The 20963-nt window shown below is 30.5% G+C and overlaps 3 protein-coding genes across 4 annotated transcripts; 2 read left to right on the top strand and 1 right to left on the bottom strand.

Moving 5' to 3' along the window:
- The first annotated feature begins 1047 nt into the window (after nt 1–1047).
- On the top strand, nt 1048–4057 carry LOC123291032 (peptidyl-prolyl cis-trans isomerase Fkbp12). The gene is made up of 4 exons (XM_044871462.1): nt 1048–1109; nt 1243–1295; nt 1521–1681; nt 3591–4057. Exons 2-4 carry the CDS (start codon nt 1259–1261, stop codon nt 3717–3719), a joined length of 327 nt encoding a protein of 108 aa, XP_044727397.1. The 5' UTR covers nt 1048–1109; nt 1243–1258; the 3' UTR covers nt 3720–4057.
- Nucleotides 4058–6947: 2890 nt separating this feature from the next.
- LOC123291007 (transmembrane protein 68) lies at nt 6948–17962 on the bottom strand. Of its 2 annotated transcripts, none has more exons than XM_044871425.1 (6): nt 17751–17962; nt 13262–13498; nt 11897–12064; nt 11001–11191; nt 10729–10932; nt 6948–10306 (listed from the first exon to the last, which is right to left on the bottom strand). In XM_044871425.1, the coding sequence occupies exons 1-6, from the start codon at nt 17797–17799 to the stop codon at nt 10160–10162; spliced, it is 996 nt and encodes a 331-aa protein (XP_044727360.1). In that variant the 5' UTR covers nt 17800–17962; the 3' UTR covers nt 6948–10159. The 2 variants fall into 2 exon arrangements, with proteins under 2 accessions (XP_044727360.1, XP_044727361.1); XM_044871426.1 differs by lacking the exon at nt 17751–17962 and adding an exon at nt 14089–14142.
- Nucleotides 17963–19614: 1652 nt separating this feature from the next.
- On the top strand, nt 19615–20183 carry LOC123291034 (dynein light chain roadblock-type 2). Its single transcript, XM_044871463.1, has 3 exons — nt 19615–19696; nt 19759–19837; nt 19901–20183. Exons 1-3 carry the CDS (start codon nt 19694–19696, stop codon nt 20110–20112), a joined length of 294 nt encoding a protein of 97 aa, XP_044727398.1. The 5' UTR covers nt 19615–19693; the 3' UTR covers nt 20113–20183.
- The last annotated feature ends 780 nt before the right edge of the window (nt 20184–20963 follow it).

Here is a 20963-nt window from a genome sequence, read left to right as displayed (position 1 = left end):
TTCATAAATACAATATCCTTTTTAGTCATACTTTACCCCGAAAATATAGTCTTATATACTGTATCGTAGATCAATGGAGAGAAGTCGGGTTGTGTTGTAAATTCGTTTTATAACCTCTAGAAAACGATTTATGGAGCTAAGGAATGTCTGATATATCTGTATTTATTTTCGTTACTTTTGGGCATCTATAGCCCAAAAACAAATTTGGGCATCTTAGTTAAAATGAACTAAAAATTCGAAATGACGGGGCGTAGGTATGTCATACGTAAATAAATGTTATAAAAGTTGGCATTGATTTTTCCAGAAATGGCACAATGCTGCCGGACACAAGCATCAATCAATACCCGGGAGTACAATCGCAGGCATTCCGAAGTTCTCATATCACTTCCAAGGGCCTCTGTTCGCAAAGTTGTTGCGGCTATCACAGGACACTGGCTGGGCGGCAAGCATGCTGAACGCTTAGGCCTGACAGTGTATCACGACTACTACAGGAGCTGTCACAGTGGTGACGAGGAGGAGACAATGTCTCATCTTCTCTGTCACTGCCCAGCTCTTGTCATGAGGAGATGGACTTACTTGAGCCAGCCTCTCTTTGACGACCTCTCCGACCTAAAGTCAGTCGACGTCAAAGCCCTCCTGCTGTTCTTAAACAGCTCCAAATGGTTCATAGAGTAGTGACTATGGTCTAAGTGTGTCCCACCCCAGGACAGCCACTCTAACCTAACCTGGGATTGATTTTTGTAATTCGAAGGAAATTCCTTCGTTTTTCTCACACTTTTTATGATTTTCACATTAGGAGATGTCAAATTTCAAGCTAACGAAAATGTACGTATGAAATTAATTAATGGAAAATGTTTTTTTAATTGTGTCAACTCTTCAATATAAATATTTTGTGTTTTTAAAATCATGAAAAGACAAAAATTCCATTTTAATAAAAAACGTATAGAATCATAAAATGAGAGGGAAACATAACCTTAGTGATGAGTTCTGCTTCTCACGAGTTTTCTCCCCTCCTATAACATTTTAAACAGTTACAATTGGCTACAATTTTGTACCTGTGTTCTCTATAGATTTTTCCTTTACATTTACGATCATTCGTGTTGAAATCTGTACGTATTTACTTTTTTATATTTATTAATTTTAATTAAATTTTTAATATAAAATTATGTAATTGTGATTGGTTTTTTTATTAATTAATTATCGAATTTTGATTAACTGAAATTGTTTTACTTGTATTTACAGAAATAAAAAATCTAACATGGGCGTGGATGTAGAATCAATTTCTCCAGGTGACGGTAAGTTGAGTTTGAGAATAATTTACGTTAATTATATTTAATTAATTATAATTATTGGAATTTAATTAATACGTTTTATCATTATAATTTATAACTTAACCTATGTTTGTATTTAATTCGTCATTTTATGTCATTCAAATTAATTACATGTTTTGACCATGCCTCTATGAAACTCACCCGTTATACAATTTTATAGTTTTATGTTTTCTACTTGATTATTTATAGGATCAACATTCCCAAAAACCGGCCAAACAGTGGTTGTACATTACACAGGAACCTTAGAAAATGGAGTTAAATTCGATTCATCTCGTGATCGAGGTGTACCCTTTAGATTTCATATAGGTAAAGGTGAAGTGATCAAAGGATGGGACCAAGGTGTTGCTCAAGTAAGTTTTGAAAACAAACGTTCATAAAATATGAGTTTCAGGCCCAAACATATTGCTCAACAGTCATTTCAAACCTGTCGAGAATTTGAAATAAATTTCGGCTTAAGATTATGACTAACAACTTTAAAAAAAACGAAAATTTTCGTAGAAGTAGATTTATTTTTCAGGGCCTCGACAAAATATTTTTTTGCGCGGGAAATTTAAAATTGATGAATATGTATTGAGGAAGATTTTCAAATAGGAATGTAATTGAATAAAAATCATTTTTTCCGGCACTATTCGCCCGGTTTAAAAATTTTCGTACTTAGATTTTCTTATAGAATATGAAGGTAGTTTTCAATGAGCTACAACGATAGGGAAATATATATATATTTTTTAAAAGATGATTTTCATTGAAATAGGATTGGTCTTTTCAAATTTATGAATTTAAAGTTAGCGGGGCTAGAAAGTTTGTACTTCAAAAAGTGACATCCTTTATATGGACCATTCGTGAGGGCCTTTATATGGAACTCAGTCATTGTTTCAGTTTTCGATAAGCACTAAGAGAAGAGAGCGTAGGCAGTGACGGATTTAAGCTTGCTGCCGCCCTTTTTGATAGAATGAATTTCATTAATTTTGATCCAGTTTTTTATTTTAAACTTAATTTATTGAAATATAATTTTTTAAATATTACTGATAAACAAGACAGATAAATATATAAATAAACTTGAGACAGATAAATAATTCATATTTCTTTTAATATTAATCAATTTGAAAATTTGTTTTTCCTGGCTTTGGTCCGTGCAAAAACGTCAATTATGTCGTCGTAATTAATTTCTTGGACTAGTTGGGCTTCAATAGACAGTAATGCAAATGCATTAAGTCTATCTTGGCCCATGCTTGCGCGTAAATAGGTTTTTACCCTTTTAAGAGTAGAAAAAGATCTTTCTCCTGAACAATTTGTAGCCGGAATACTCAAAAAAAATACGGAGAGCAATGTCCACATTCGAATAAACATCTCGAAGATTCCGTGAATGTATTACATTGCATATTTTTTATGCAGAGCGTACATCTTTCATATTTGCCAATTAATCTTTGAGTTGACAATTTAAATGAATACATTCATTGCCTAACGTCTCTTCCAAATCATCAGGATACTTACTGATTAGTTTATTGGCAAGATTTTTTAATTCATTCGTGTCTATTTCAGATAAATTATCAAAAAAATTGAAATTTTCATAAAGTTTTTCATATGCACTTTTACGCTTGGCCAATTGTACACTCAGAGTATCTAGAATTGGATAATACACATTTGTACGAAAATTTTCTTGTCCAGAAGGTGTTCTTTCATTTACCCGCGACTCATCTGGCTGAATTATTCTGTTTTTTTTTGCGTCGAGTATCATACCAATAATAATCGTGAACTCCAGATAGTGCTTTGGCTTTTTCTTCAGCTTGAGATTCTTGAAGCTTCATACACGTGAGATTAATCTCACTAAAGGAACAGAAAGTAAAGAACATAACTCGATAAAAATATCATTGATGGATTAAAAATTTGACATCTTACCCACACAGATTGAGAAGTAGAATGAATTGGATTATAATATTTTCTATCGAAAATTTTTTATAAAAACAACCAATTTTTATAATTGATTGTCTTTACTTTTTTGTGACTCTAAAATTTTGGCATTTCATAAATTTTTCCGCCCTTCAAATTCTGCCGCCCTAGTCCCGGGCCTCACGGACCTAGGCCTAAATCCATCACTGAACGTAGGTAAAAGAAAAAGTTGTTAGGCTTGATCTTGGCAACAGCCCCTCTAATTTCCAGCGTTACTGAAATGACTGTTAAAAATTAAGTTTGCGTCGTCCTGGTTTTATTTAAATTTATAAAAAAATGTTAACTAATTAATTTATTTTTTTGTAAATATAGATGTCCGTGGGACAACGAGCAAAATTGACTTGTTCGCCAGATTTTGCGTACGGATCACGAGGACATCCGGGCATTATTCCACCAAATGCAACTCTTATTTTTGATGTTGAACTATTGAGAGTTGAATAAGAAAAAAAATCAGCTTCAAATTTCATTTTTTTTCAGTTCTTTGTAATTTTTATGTGCTGTTATTTAATGTTATTTCCAATTCGTTTGTCTCAAACTAAGAAGACATTGTTTAATGTTTTGCCCCTTTTTTTCAGAAGTTTCAGGTTTGCTATATCATCCTTTTGGGTGATATACGGACCTAGTACTTAAAAAAAAGGTATTTCTTGAGAAATTTTGTATTGAGTTTTTTTTTTTTAATTCATAAAATAGCACAAAGCATCCTCAATCATCATAATTGCAAACACGATTTTTTTCTGGTATTCAAATTATTTGTAATAAAACTCAAAGTGTAAGCCTTTATATGTAATAAAATTTTCTCATACTTCAAAATAATTAATTTATCAAATTGTAGAAAAAAAAATTGTATGTTTGTGAACGTCCTAAAAAAAAAAACAATAAAACAAAAATATAAGAATTATTTTTTATTGTATTATTTCAAAAAAAAAAAACCTCATACAACAGCAAAGAAAACAAACCCGATGACCAGTGACGGATTAACCATCAAGCGGATTTGGCAACTGCCTCGGGGAAAGAGAAAAAGACTGTACGAGAAGGGGGCGTCCAAAGAAAGAGCAAATTTCTTTCAGTAGGGCCGCACTTAAAGGGCTGCCAAGTTGATTTACGAAGACGTAAAAGAAGGAAATAGGAGGAAAAAGCAAGTTTTTATGACAAGGGGCGCCAAGGTGATTTACGAAAACTAAAAAAAAAAACAGCTTCTTCTGATTTTCACATTGTCTAAAGAGGACCCCATAGATTAAACCGAGACTGCCGATGGCGAATTAAATTTTTGTCATCATAAAAAGTTAAAAATTGAGAAAATGAAGTATTTATGCCGACTCGATAAGATGTGCGCTGAGACAATCACCCTTGAATGCCTCAAAATACATATTTGAGAAAGAAATCTAGACTCGGCGCAAAATTTTTAACTTAACAAGCTTGGCAATGCGAAAAAAAACATATCAACAACGTCGTTTTCCTTTTTGGGCTCTTAACTTATCACACCTTATGTTAACATTTTTTGTAGACTTCAGAATATCCGCTTTTTTACTTTCGACTGACGAAAAACTACTAAAACGCCCAAAATTGCCCTTTTTTCAACCTTTTTATCACCTACAACCATAAGCAATCATTGGTGAAACTAGTTTTTCGATGTTTCCCACGCCATTTTCTAGCAAATTTTCTCTGAAGCAGAAACTCAATTGTTGCATTATATTCCAATAATTTGTCCGTGTTTCTTAATGTGAAAAACACTTCCTATGACAGTACCAGAAAGCGAAAGATTTTTTACAAAAATGAAAAAAATAATAAAAAACGACTTGCAAATTAAAGTGATAAAAATTTGGGCATAATAAATATCGAATCCAAAATAGGTTTACAAATGAGACGACATCATTGAAAAGTTAAAACGCCCCTGGCTTTTGAACCAGCATTCAAAAGTCAAAACTCTAAAAAGAAGTATCTACAATTCAAATTTTTTTTGGAATTCATTGTAGTTTTGGTACAGAAAATTGAGCCAGAGAAAAACTTTGTAACAAAATTTTCTTTTAATAACATTTAAAAATATTATACATTAGTTTTGTGACAAAAATACTTTTATGGAAAAATATATAAAACACATTTTACTTTTGAAATAACAAGCCATTATGCGCTAATATAACAAATTTTACTAAAATAAAATTATACTTATAAACAAATCCAAGTTAAAATCGTTAAGCCATTTATTAATGATATAAAAGTATAAAAACAATACTATTTTAGACCATATTTTAGAAATGGATAAAAAAAATGTAAGATCGGGTAACACAAGTAACAATTTGGCCAGATACATCACACACCAACCTGAGATCTAGAATTAATTACAATCTCTATTGAAATTAATCGAATATTAAATTTACCGGTTCAGAAGCGTTAAAATTATAATACAAAATTTGGAACGTGGGAATAAATTGGGGATGTTATGAAGCTCCGTAACCGAAACTATAGCCGCCCGGGAAAAGGTTAAAAGAGAAAAGAACAAATTTGTAGAATGGCACCACAAGGGTGTGCCAGGTTGATTTACGAAGACTGTAAAAAAACACACCGCAACTGCATTCTCATATTGCATGGAGGACCTCGGAGAATTACATTAGATATATACAAATAAAAGTACGAACGACATGGCCTTCGGAAAAACGTATAACATCAATAGTACAGATTCCAAAAATCCTTTTTATAATTTAAAAACGTACAACTTTACTTTGAGAAACTGCTCTTTTCAGAATTTAAAGAAAATGCACGAATAACCAATTGCCAATTTGCAAAATTAGTACCAGGGCCGGATTAACAAGTAGGCAGAAAAGGCAGTTGCCTGGGGCCCCCAAAAAATGAAAAAGACTTCTAAAATTTTCTTACAAACATAAAATTCTAGAGAGTGAAAGGAAATATAATCAGAACTGAAAATAAATTTTACTCAAATAAATAAAACTCAATTGGCCGCATTCAAAAGGCGACGACCGACGAACTAGACAAAGTTCCTAAAAAGGACATTTCCGACTACTTTGACAAAACTTATAGTCATTTGTATAAGATTCTAATGGAAGATCAATTAGCCGATGTATTTCCTAACACAGAAATAGCTCTTCGGATTTTTTTAACATTAATGATCACAAATTGTTCTGCCGAACGATCCTTCTCGCAATTAAAAAAAAATCAAAGCTGCTGAAAGAGCTACAACGCGACAAGAGCGATTCGAGATGTTAGGTATACTTTGCATTGAGTCAGATTAAGTTTGTATTTTTTAATCGAAAAAAGAAGGGAACGGGCGTGAAAAAAGGGCCCCCAAATTGATGGTTGCCTAGGGCCCCGTTGAGGATTAATCCGGCCCTGATTAGTACACTTCTCGTTGTACAAGCAAATCTTTTTTGATTAGTCAATTTTCTTCAAATTTTACAGTGATAAATAGTGGTGTTTACCTTCGCCCAAGAGTACATATACGGAACAACAATCGCTCTAATTAAACAGAAGCAAACAAAGAATAATTTTTCTTCTTTCAAATACCCAAATCGCAAAATTTTTTTTTTATTTCCTTCGAATACCCCAAAAAAAATGAATAAATCTTTGAAATTAAAAAAAAAAATTATTAAAATACTTTATTTATTTAAAAAATATTTATAAAAATTGTTTAAAAATAAAAACAATAAAATATGCTAGTGACGTAACAATACAAATTGGGTGTGTGGGATAAAATTACAATTTTTGAAACGACAAAAAGTAAGTCCGAAATGTTATAAAATTTGACATTGAGTTCAAGGGCTAGACAGTCTTACTTTTTGACGTTGGAAATAGTAATTTCTCCACCTGAGGATCAAAAATAATAAACGTCGCTTATTACAAGGTCTATCTAAATTATATAAATTTTATTAAGCTAATATTACGTCACTAACCATTAAGTACAGGCTCAATACTTCTAATATACACAATATTCACTTTTAGTCCAAGAGGCGGTGTAAAATCAATCTTCACCCATCTGATAACCAGATGAGACATATTTTTTATGGAATTTTATTGATTGATAAACACGTCTATGATAGATAGCTTTCTTGTCTATCGAAAAGGGTTCATAACCATTTTTAATTCAATTAATTTTTTCCAAGAATATTTTCTAGCAGGCAAGCCTATAATCTGTCTCATCTGGTTACCAGATGAGTGAAGGTCGATCTTACATCGACTCCTGTAATTTTTAGTTAAAACGGAATTGACGAATTAGTAAAAATAACTAGTCACCCAAAGTTTTGGACCTTCCAGAGTCTTTAGAAGCTTACAAACATCTGATAGTATGGTAACACTGATCTAGCTTTGAATGATCAAATTCTTCAAAGAAATTTTAATTCTAGATATCTCACAGAAAACAAATTTTGGCCGAATGATTGTTTTTACTCATATACGTCAATATCTATCTATTCGATTGCTTATTTGTGACAATATTCACGATTAAATTTTATCGGAGGATATAATAAAATATATTTTTGATAATTTCTATATTTATAAATATTTCTATTGTACAAATATTATGATTATGTCTTCTAATTTATTAAAAAATAAATAATTTACTCCATTAACATGTATGTAAAGGGTGTTCCAGTTTCAATGTTTTTTTAATGTGTTGTCATTTTGGTATTTTGTACTAAAATGTCCTGTATTTTGACCATAGAGATATTATAAGAATAGACTGCGCTAGTGCCTATGTTAGCTATAAGAAATAGTATCCGCAGGTGAGAACACTCTCACTGGGGTTAACGAAAAAGGCAAAATATTTAATATTTGAACGCTATAAAAATTGAAGCATTAATATCTCGTAAATCAGACATTAATTAATCGCCAAGATCTTACAATTTAACGCCTGCTGACTTTTTTCTTTTAAAATATTTGAAGGCAAAGGTCTACGGTAATGATCCTGAAATCATAAACGATCTGAAACTAAATATCATTCATGCTATTCATGCAGAAATGTGTAGAAATTTTATCTAAAATTTTGGTAATTGATTATGTTATTTTTAATTAAAAAATTAAAAAACACATCCTAAATGGATTCACCGTTCTATCAAATACGTTTATCAATGGAATATTTCGTCATTTTGGTACATGACATTCTGGTACCAAACACCAGAATGGTGACACATTTAAATATAATGTTGAAAATGGATCATTCTTTATTATGACACTGGTTTGAGTCCAACACAGGTTGTATTTCAATATGGTTCTTAAAAACTTTAGTACACAACCCAATTTAGTATGCAAATGATCACATCGAGAATACTTGAAAGAAGATGAAAATGCGTATCAGATCTAGCTAATAGAAAAGAAAAAAATGACGCAGAAGATTCATTTTTATTTTTCCTAATCTTCTATCAAGCATTCTTCATTACATGAGGCCTTTTTATGTTTCATAGACGAAAAAAAGTAAAAAATATTAGCAATTATTTGATGTATTTTTATAGTAGCGTGTGAACTATTTTTAAGTGTAAAGCATACTCTACACATGAGAAAACTTGAAAGATATGAAAAATACAGATGAAACAGTTCAAGAAAATTGTATGTAAGTGTAACGGGTGCGCCATTTTTTATTTTGGTATGTTAATATTGAATAAATTTGTTAAAAAAAAAAAAAAAAACAGCAATCAAGTGGCCGCCTCTATTTGCCAAAACAAAATGTGCCTTTTTAGCTGTCTTTTTTCCATTACCTTTTCGAGCATCTTTCGATCTGAGACTTGCTGTTATACGGAAATTGCAATTTAAACGGAAACAAATGCTGAGCGCGGTGACGATACGACACTTTTGGATTCGGGGCAATGCTTTCTCTGATCGCTTCATCCAGTTCATTGGAACGCCTTGGTCGTTGATGACCAGCATGTACCTGATATCTCACTGTCCCTTGCGTAACGAACTTTGACACCAAACGATAACTATTGTTGTCACGATGCTAGTTGGCCACGATATTTTCGACGATATGCACGTTGAGTTAACACGATTGAACAATGTTCAATGTATAGTGAATTGGTTAACAAATGTCGAAGTTATTCAATTTTTACATACCGGCATAAAAAATAGCGTACCCTGTACTTTGTAACATTAGCTCTCATAATCGACTGTGGTATTTATTGGTTAAATTTCTTCCATATCCTTAAGTTTATCGATATTTATTAATTATGTTTAGAAATCAAATTTTTGTGCATTTTTGAAAAACAATTGAAAATCGAACAAAGAAATATTTGGCACGTTACAAAAAAAAGGCTCTATAACGCCATTAATCTGTCGTATTGTGAGCTAGCATGAGTATTATAATTATATTTGTGATTTTTTTAATGGACAAAAGCGTTCAAAAGTAAATGCAATCATACTGTACGTCCTAGACAAAATTTTCGGCTATGTTTTCCAAACATAAATAATTTTTAAACTTTACATTCTTGCTAAAGAATAATTATTTTACTGTTAATCCGAGAACTGGGCGTATAAAACTCCTATGGAAAAGATACATTAAAGATCTTGTAATAATATAAAAAATTAATAATTAATTAAGGCAATTTCATAGTTGCGTGCGTATAAATGGCAACCATGCGGTTAAGTTAAAGCCTTCAATCTCATTAATGTGTCTTTTACATCGGATATTTTTACATCCGGCTGAAGTAATATTTACAAGATTCACCGAGATCGAAAATATCTAAAAATTCGTCTTTAATAAAAACAATTCGATAGTTAAAAAACATGTACACGGATTATCTTAAAATAAAAAATTCGTTTTTTCTATTAAAAAAAATTATTAATTACGACCGTTTCCGGGAACTGAAATGATGCAAATTTAGGCCACAATAAGCTTTCTTACACTTCATAGAAGTAAAATAACATAATGTTTTTTTTATTATGTTTTATGCTATGTGAAACTCGTTGTCGTCGGAATTTATTAACTTCAAATTTTTATTCGGACTTACATAAACACGTTCGATCAACGATTGTGTTATACTTCCGGGTATTCGTTGATGTTTTGCTATTAATTCAGACAACGCTTGATGAACCTGAAAAAAATACATTTTACCTTGGCTTTAAAATAATTTTTTTATAGAATCCGGGAGATCTGTCTGCGAATTAAAAGTTGCTCCTGAATGGGGATATCTTAAAAAAGGACAATCTTAGATTGGAGGAGGAACGCACTATTACAGAACACTGACTAGGCGGCTGGCACGCAATGTCTCATCTTCTCTGTCACTGTCTAGATCTTGCCATTAGAAGATGGACTCACTTGAGACAACCATTCTTTGACGACCTCTCCTACCTTAAGTCCGTCGACGCCAAAGCACTACTGCTGTTCTTTAACAGCTCCAAATTTCATGAAGTTTTGGCCGAGAATGGACCAACCCTTCTTCGGTATCACAACGGACCTTTTGGTCTAAGTGTTTCCCTTCCCAGGACAGCCACTCTAAGCTAACCTACTACTTACTTTTGTTTGTAATTCTTCAGGCGTTAAATTTTCATCGTATGGTATCGGTGCACCTAAATGTGTTCGCATTTTAACAGGAAATCCACCGTAAATTGGTGCAAAAGGAAATTTTGTCCAAGCATATAATTTCAACCATATTCTCCTTCCTAAACTCACAGCACGAAATGCTTCACGCACATTTTCAGTAAACATAGGAATAATTGGCTACAAACAAAATTTACCAAATAAAAAAGAATAATTTCTATTAAAAATTCCATTCAATTAAAAATTACCACTTTCGCATCAATTGCAACTTTTGCAAATCCTAATCGTTTCTTCCACATTAACTCATATGATGTACTAAATTGAGCTTCGTATACACCACCCGGTGATATTGCTAATAAATTACCTTCTTTTAAAATTGTTGAACATGTTTGAACAGTTCCAGGTATGACTTTCAATACTTCAGAAATAATTTTCCACCCTAAAATTATTTTTTTATTCTAAAATAATGGTTAATATTTGAAAAATATTTTGTTTCATGAATATAAAAAAACACAATCAAATACGACAGGTCTTGAAATGAATATGAAAGAACAGTGGCGTAGTTCGCCTTGGAGGGACTCTGTATCAAAATTCATTAGGGGGGCCAAATAAAGGATGAAGATATCTCAAAAAAAGAAACAAAAATGTTTGCATTAAATCAAAATAAATATTTATTGATTAAACTAGCCAAACAATTCAAAATAATTATGCACTTGTGTTGCCTTTTTCGGCAAATTGATTTATTAAATCATCTATAGTTGAAGACGATTTAAGTTTTTTTAAAATATTTACGTAATTAATGAATGGACCCTTAAGTGACATTGTGGACAATATTTTACTAATTTATGATTGCACACATAAGGGGCCTCTGTAGCTTGGGGCTCAAGTATTATTGATACGGTTGATACGGCGGCAGCTATGCCCCTGTGAATGAATAAAATCTCTTACTGAAGCTATTTTCTTAAAACAGTACAAGAATACTAAAATTAGCTTTAATAAAAGAATTTCCATAAAAATGAAATTAGCCACGAAATAGCAGCTGTAACCAAAAATGGAGATTGCCCCCCGCCCCTTTACATGTACATTTCCAGGCCTGTTATTTTTGTGATCTTAATTAAAAGAAAACCTAAAATGGAAAAACTACCTGGAATATTAAATAAAAATCTATCAGCTACCGTGTGAATTAAACGATTTCTGAATAAAAATACTTTTGCTATAAAATAATATAAATCTACTGGAATCGCTCCATGATAATAAATTATTAATGCAGCAGAATCTTTTGGAATGTATTCTAAGCCGGTTATTTCAAATCCTAAAAAATTATAAATTAATTATTAAAAGAAAAAACAGTAATATAATCTTTGTTAGGAAATTGTTTAGAAAAAATTAAATGCTTTTATGTACGCTAGTTAAAATCTATGATGTTTTATGCAGCATATTTTAAGAGGCATAACTTAACGACAATTTACGTAATAAAGAATGGAATTTTAAATTTTTACTTTAAGCTTCGTTTACGTGAAAAGCTATTAAAGACTCGTTTATAGGTATTTTTCATATCCGCTATTTTGTCACCGAAACGAGGCCCAACGGACACGGGCAGAATATCCATAAGCAAAGTAGCCACGTACTGCCTAACTCTCAAAAGTCAAAGAATATAAAAACAACAGAAAGATAATACGGAAGAGAGAGATCACAGCAGATGAATCTGCCGAAGATATTACTTCTTCATTATCTGTTCGGGAAACATACAGAGTTACAGAGGTGACTTTAAGAGAGGGGAGAATTGTACAACAATTTTAACAGTAAATTTTCGTTTTTAAGAAATTTGATCAATTTGAACAGTGTTGAAATTCAAAATAGAGCAAGTATGTTTGTAACGATGTATTCTGGTGATTTAGAAAAGTGCTTTTTTGATGGATGCTTCCATCTATGTTTTTATTTAACAACCATAACTCGAGACGCAGAACTATCCCGAACAACCAACGCAATTTAACAGGTTCTGAGAAATAAAGATCTTGAAAGTAAAGAACTAAAATAAAAGCTCTTTAATAGATAGATTTTTATTACGGGGGGGCGTTGATTTTTAAAACTGTCTAAGGACGCAAAATTTTTTAATCCGCCTCTGGCCACGGGTATTATTATCGAACTTTTTTTTTAATTGAATTCCATCAATTATAGTATCTAGGTGTATTATTCGGTATAAAATCCGATTTAGAAGCTTTAATGTCGCTATTAATCGTCATTAATTATGATATTGATGCGTTTATTGACAAGCAATAAAACGCTGTGACTCAACTAGCAGACAATTAATAGCAATGTAATATGCCTATAAATTGTCTAATTAAAAATTGACGTCATTAAAAATATAATAATTTTTTGCGAAGCATTAATACTTATAAAAATTAAAAACGTAATAATTAAATTTATTTAATTGATAATTAAAATATAAAAATAAAAAACTATTAATAATATCAAATGTTTAAAAATATATAATCTATGCATATCTTACCATGCCATAAAAAGCCATGTGCATCCCATAAAATAGCAACTATATTTCTGGCTGTTTGCCATAAATCTTGTTCCTCGTACGCTGTTTTTAATCGAACTCGATGCCATTTATAAATATATAAAATTATGGCAGTCATATATAAAAGAATTATAATTATTCCAGGTAATAAAAATGTTAAAATTAACGGTGCTAAAAGCCATGTTAGCCATCGATAATAATCGATATCGATATATTCAACTGAAAAGTAATAAAAAAATATTGTTATCGTTAGTTCTTCTGTATATAAAAAGTGTACGCCGTAAAGCATTACATAAAAGTGGCGCTGCTGTACCTTTTAAAAGAGTGCTCAAAGCAATAAGGATGGAAAACTAAACAAGTTATTAGAGAAGGATAGAGAAGTTCACATCAAACATTCTTTTGTTACACAAGCGCCATTCTAGCCACTTTATTAATGCTATTTTATAGACTTCTACATATCATAATGGATTCTTATGGATTCTCCTTTACACTTCTACACCCCATAATAGTAATCCACGCGGAAAATCGAAATTAAACGAGTAGCGGAATTTTCTGTGACTTTGGATACGTTTTAGAGAATGAAATTCTACGTCGAAATCAGTCATAAAATTTCATGAAATAATTTTTTGAGCCCAAAATACCGTTTTTCTCCATCTTTTTGTGCTATATTGAAAAGGGTGCGAAAATAACAAATAATAAACTGTAAACTTCGTCAGTTTCTTAGTTGACTTTTTCGAATTTCGAACGCTTGATATAACGACTAAAAACAGTACGGGTCTTTTTATAGCGAAAATTTAATAATTACATACCACATGACTTAAGAAAAAACATATCGTACATAATGTAAAGAAAAAAAAAAACGTTTTCACATATTCAAATACAAAAGAAACGAATTCACTAAGTTTCCGTGTCGCCAGTTTAAATTGTACTAAATCATCGAATTAAAAAAGAGAAAGAAATATTCGTATTACTTTCGATAAATAAATAAATTTTTCATATCAAATGAAAAGTATCATAAAAAATTATATAAAATTACTTAATTATGAATTATTTATTGTCGCTATAAAATATAACACCTTTATGCTATGCATTTCAAAACAACAAATTTTTGAAAAAAAACAATTTATGTATATGTAGGCCGGAGCTACTTTCAACATTTTTATTAATTTAATATGCATAAATGAAAAAAAAAAAAAACATTGATTATAATTAAAATTGAAATTTAGCAAAAAAAATTGTTTTATAAATTTTGACCTATGCATAATTTTAGAAACGGTCAAGCGTGGGTTTTGCACATTTGATAAGGGGTCGTAGTGAAACCACATAACCCCCCTTTTGAATAGAAATAAGAAAAGGGAACGTCCATAAAGTATGTGGGTGAATTCCAACCTCTTTGGAACCCCCCGCCCTCTATATTGACTACCGTAGCCTTTAGTACGACCCCCCCCCCACACACACACATATAGGACGTAGTTTTTTTATTATCAAATCAAGAAGACATTTTGTATTTTCTGAAACACTGGAATTACGGCATTGTAAGAATATGTAAAATTGCACAGGTTCTTGTTCTATGATAACAGAGGAAGCAAAAACCATATGGTTTTTTGAAAGAGTATATGCAAAACATATTACATAAATGATATCACTTTTGTATTGTGTATTGGATATACTATTTAAAAAAATTATACAGTTTTTAAATTAATTTTGATATTGCAGAAATTAAAAAATATTGATACAGTAGAATCTCGATAAGTTAAAGTCCAAGGGAAACACAAAATATTTTAAGTTATAGAGGTTTTAAGTTATCAAGTGTCTACGTTAGGTAAAGGTTAATATAGAGGTATGTACATGTTTCTATGTACCCTAGTTAATATAGAGGTATGTACATGTTTCTATGTAGTTACTGAGGGCCTATACAGAGATTATTTATTTAAGTTATAGAGGTTTTGGGCTCTGATGGGAAGGGAACATAGTATTTTTTGAAGTAACAGAGGTTTTTATGTTACCGAGGTTTAAGTTATCGAGATTCTACTGTATATGCAAATGCAAAATTGTTCTATTTTTGCTACGGAATCCTGATAAAAACAGGTAGACATATTTATGCATAGCCAATTTGAAATAATATTCGTATAGTGTAGAAATCTCACTACATAAGATTAAAATTTAAAATTGAAGTCATTGCTAGCTAACCAAAACCGTTAACTAACAACCGTTAGCTGGCATATAGCCTTTATAACCATACAAAAATTTAAAAAATACTAGGAAAATTCAAAACATTCCTAGAACCACCATCAATTTCTAAGAATGTTTAGCATATTTTTTGTTTTATAGTATTTCTTTAATCTGAATCGATTAATCGATTCAGTTCTCGACTGAAAAGACAGAAAAAAAAAAGTAAGAGACCATAAACAAGAATATTGTTTATTCTGAAAAAGCATTTCAGAAACAATTTTTTGAAAGATATTTTTTTTTTTAAATAATGATTTTAAAAGTGTTAAATTTTTGACAACGGACCATAAAAATGTGTTTTTTTTTTGTAGGAAAACTCCTTTTAATAATTTGAAGGACAAATAATATTTATTGACAAAAATATTTTCTTATGAAGCCGCTCAAAGTCTTACATACAGTGTGGTCCATAAAAACCGATAATATGAAGTGTTGAGCCTTAAAAATTTATTTCCGGTAATTCTTCTATGATTTTGAACACATATACAGAGTGCCAAAATTAATGAATGCGAGATGAAATTCTAAGATAAAAAGGCAGTTTTCAGGCATTTTTCGATTTGTCTACGAGTTAGGGCTTCGCGTTAATTAACGTTATAAATTATAAGAATTTCTCGACTAATATTCGGAAAATTTTTATAATGAACAAAGTTGTAGGAAATAAAATTTATTGTAATTTATTACCAAACCAATTTTTCGCTAAGTTTAATATTTACGGAGAAATTTATGCCCAAAGATCTTTATCTTTATATTTTAAATCTGAATTTAATCTTTTAAATTTTTTTAATTAAGACTCTCAGATTACATGGTTTCCTCAAGTGACTTTAGCAAGTGACAGCGACACTTGCCACCGAGAGAGTAACTAAAATAATTATTTCCAAATAATTTTCATATAGAAAATCATTCGTAGCCACTTTGTATTTAGGATTAATTAATCATTAATAATTACATAAACTGTGTTGAACTTTGCCATGTGGAATTCAATAAAACCGCGGAAAAATTTAAAATGGAAATTTTATTATGTAACGTGTCGTAATTAGGATTGCCATCTTTTCAGATTTGATCGAGAGACTTCGAAAATTCTTCTTTTCCCGATTCCCTCTAAAGTTCAGTAAATAAAGATATTTTTTCATAATTTATTTCATATTCAGGTAAATTCAACAGTTCTGAGCAGCTTTTATTTTGAATTATTTGAAGAATATTTGAATTTTCAAGTTTTATCTTCCGATTTCCTTGAACTTTGAGATATCAGCCCTAAGCCTAATTATGTTGTATGAAAAAACTAACACGATTTTAGACAGTAGGAACTAGAAAAATTTCCATCGAAAAAAGAATCATTAATAATTTTCCAAATTATTACACAAGATTTTCAAATTTTTTAGTTTCAAATCCAAATCTTATTTCATTCCACAAATAAAGCGATGAAAAATCGCTAGAAAATTAATTATTGATATATACATTCCCGGTATTAGCAAAAATCGATACTGTACTTCAAATTAGCCAAAATAGGCTATTTATTTTGTCTTAAATTCATAATAATTTACTTTAAAATACTCCATTATAGCAAACTAATCATTCAGAACATCAATGGTTTCAAAAAACAAACCGAAATTATAAATATTATCAAAGATAATAAATGAGAACTCTAGGATATGTCGAAATAAATTTCGATTTTTGCCCCAATTTCCTAGATCAGTTTTTTGTATTTTTAAAATACGTATTTTCGACTACCAAGTAGTCATCATCAGTAAGAATTAGCTAGTGATTACTCTTATTATGAATGTTACTCTTTGCTAATTTGGTGGCGGACTGCACAATGATACTTTCGTGTGTCTGATGATGACTACTTGGTAGTCGAAAATACGTAATTTAAAAATACAAAAAACTGATCTAGAAAATTGGGGCAAAAATCGAAATTTAAACCGAAATTAGTTCACACTTTTAAAAATAAAATGAAACAATAAAATACAATACAGCCTCAGTAATTCGAGCTGAGATGATGTAATTTGAGCGTTTCCAAAAAATTTAACAGCAAACTTCTGTACTCAATAAAATAAAATCATAAATATTAAATAATTTTTGAATGGTTTACAATATTTGAACATTTCAGTTTCCGAGTTGAATTGTTTTACAATCCGGTAACATTTTCAGGTCAAATTATCAGTACTCTATTGTATCATATATTTTTTTTTTAAATTAATGTTTATAAATTTTAATTATGCATTGTAATAAATCGAAAATACCTTACCAATAATATTTTCAATTCGAATTGTAATATTAGCTACATACTCCCACATTGCTATTTTTGTTAATAATATTTCTCCTACATTTTATTTTTAATGTTTATTGTATTAAAATCAACATAATAACAATTTCTATTAGTTATTCCGGGTACTTGAATGTAATTACCGCATTCCACACAATCGAACATTTACTGTTGACTTTTTTTTTTAATTAACAGTTTCGTTGTAGCGGATAGAATAATTTTACATATACGGTATAATAAATGTGAAGTTGTTTACATTTCAATTACACCTGTGAATCTGACAAATGATTTGACGTTATTATTTTGACATTAGAATGAAGTTTGTACGGATTGTAAAAAAAGTCTGCTAAATACAAATTTCTAGATTTTTGCATTTTAATTTTTTGTAATCCAACATTGTTTAAAACAAGTGAAAACAAACAATTGACTGAGTTAATTGTTGAAATACCACGCATAAGCAGTGTTGATTACTTTATCATATTTCACATAAGTACATGTCACACATACATAACTAACATAACTGATATTCCCATATAATACATACTATGCAATTTACGCCTAATTTGCGACCTCACGGGTAAACAGTGACGTTTACGAAAAATTGTTCCAAACAAAAGTTGTTTATTTTTTTATAAGAAACTTTTTTCACATTTAAACTTTTGTTCTAATCTCTAACGGTTTACAAAATGGGTCCTACGCATCCAAGACCCAATTGACCTATGTTGCTCATTTACGAATTTGACCTCACTTTTTACGACCTCAGTACGCTATAAAAAGTTCAGCTTGATATCTCTTTTCGTTTTTGAGTAATCGTGATGACAGACGGGCAGACAGACGACAGACGACAAACAGACAACCGGAAATGGACTAATTAGGTGATTTTATGAACTACTCCTATACCAAAATTTTTTTCATAGAATCAATCTTTTTAAGCGTTAAAAACTTGGGACTAAACTTAATATACTATGTATATTTCATATACATGGTATAAAAAAATCACATACAAATCTAATAGAATTTGCTCTTCACTTAAGTTTTCAAAATATGTAACCAGGTAGCATATGCCAGCCTGGGATAATCAATGTTGGAGCATCCGACTTCATGAGACCACCGCGATATAGCTTTTACCTCCCTTGCCCTCACTTATCTCACTTCCAAAACCAAGACTCTCTAAATGTTTTTTATTATGAATACAAACTATATTTAGTCTTTGCTTTTTTAAAATAGAAATTTTCCGACGAAGCGGGCGAGTAACGGTCAGTATCTGTATGAATTAGAGCCTATGTTTAATGTTGATGTATGAGCTATATTATTGTAAAGTTTCATTCAAATCCATTCAGTAATTTTTGCGTAAAATCGTCATAACAAACAAAGTGACTTTCGCTTTTATAATATATTCGGGTTCTCCAAAACAAGAGTAAATTAAAAAATGAATGAGATGAAAATACCTCTGAGAAACATTTTATGTAACGATTTCCTTTATGAAATTATAAGCCAAAAAAGAAACCCTCATCACTTACTTTAAATTTTTTCGTTCTGAACCGGGCATACACCTATTAAAAAATAAGTATTTTTCTAAGGTAAAATATTCTTAGGCAATTCCAAAAAAAAGGATCCCACAAGAGCGGAACTCAAAAAAACCTAAAAAAAAAATATTTTATTTGCTTCATTAGAAGCTACATTACTAATAACGAGAAAGCGAAATTCAGTTCTCAATTTTATAGCATTTAATAAAAAACCCTTTTTTTTATTTATGACTTCATAGATTCAATGATTGAAATATTTAATGAAAATTAAAAAAAAAAATTTCGCGCGGTTGTTAATTTTCTAACAGTTGGTATTTTATTTTGACAACCAAATAATGAATGTATGATGCAGTGAAACTTGTATGAGTGATAAAAAAAATTTTTAAAAATTCTTAAAAAATGGTAGGTACTTAACAAAATACCGAGAAAAAAAACCGAAAATTAACTTAAAAAAAATTCTTTAGGCTACTGAAGTAGAAGAAACTATGAAGAGGATTGCAGCCCACAAAGGTGTGGTTGGAACAATCGTAGTTAATTCTGATGGTGTGTACCCAAAGATGGTAATCATTTAGATTATGTTATATTTATTGATTAATTTAATTATAGGTATCCCAATTCGATCAACTTTAGATAACGCAACAACAATCCAATATGCCGGTTTAATCAGTTTACTATCAACAAAAGCACGTAGTGTTGTTCGAGATTTAGATCCGTCAAATGATTTAACATTTTTACGAATTCGATCGAAAAAACATGAAATTATGGTTGCGCCTGACAAAGATTTTATATTAATTGTAATACAATGTCCAACGGATTGAACCAGTGGCATTCATTTAGTTAAATCACACTCACAATTTTATAAAAAATCTAGTTTTATTTTTTGTTATATTTTTGAAAAGAAAAATGGAAGCGCCTTAATTTTTTCATGTTTATTCTTTAAATATTATTTTTTAACCTAATTTATTAACATGCATTAAAAATGTATATTAAAGCACTTTACATTTCAATTAAACTTTGTGTTTTTATTCGTTCATATTTATCTAAAAAAATAGTTCGACCTTAGTTTTCCGCTAGCCTATCTGAAGTCTCACTTCGCAACTCTCGATCCAAAAGTGAAACTAACCAATCCTGTTTCACTTAGCAAATGGTTGAGCGAACAGAACTTGCACCAGGTGTATCCGATGATCGATATCGCTGTTAGAATGTGTACTTGCACTGCAGTAGCAAAATGTACTGTGGAACGTTCATTTTCATGCTTGAAACGTATCAAAACTTATTTGCGTTCCACGATGAAAGAGAACAGACTAAATTTTTTGGCTATAATGTGTATTGAAGTTGAAACTTTGCTACAAGTTGATCTGTTCTTCTTCAAAATCTATTGATGATTTTGAACAAAATCATCAATACATTTGCTGTTGAAAAAGTCCGTTGTAAAAACGTATATTGAAATAATTGAAAAATGAATTGTTTTTTTGTTTTGTAAACCTTACTTATGATTAAAAAGTTATTTCATTTATTATATTAAATATTTTTCAATTTTCAAATAAATAAAACAGATTTTTGTTTATAAAAAAAGGCGGCACTTTGATGCCTGCCTGTGGGCGGCAAATTCGTAAATCCGTCCCTGCCGCCAGAGTAATCTTAAGGTGTTTTGGGAGGTAAAAGAAAA

The sequence above is a fragment of the Chrysoperla carnea genome, chromosome 1, assembly GCF_905475395.1.
Source record: "Chrysoperla carnea chromosome 1, inChrCarn1.1, whole genome shotgun sequence".
NCBI classification, from domain to species: Eukaryota; Metazoa; Arthropoda; class Insecta; order Neuroptera; family Chrysopidae; genus Chrysoperla; species Chrysoperla carnea.
Note: the sequence above shows the minus strand (reverse complement) of the source record. Positions and strands in the feature narration are given on the sequence as shown.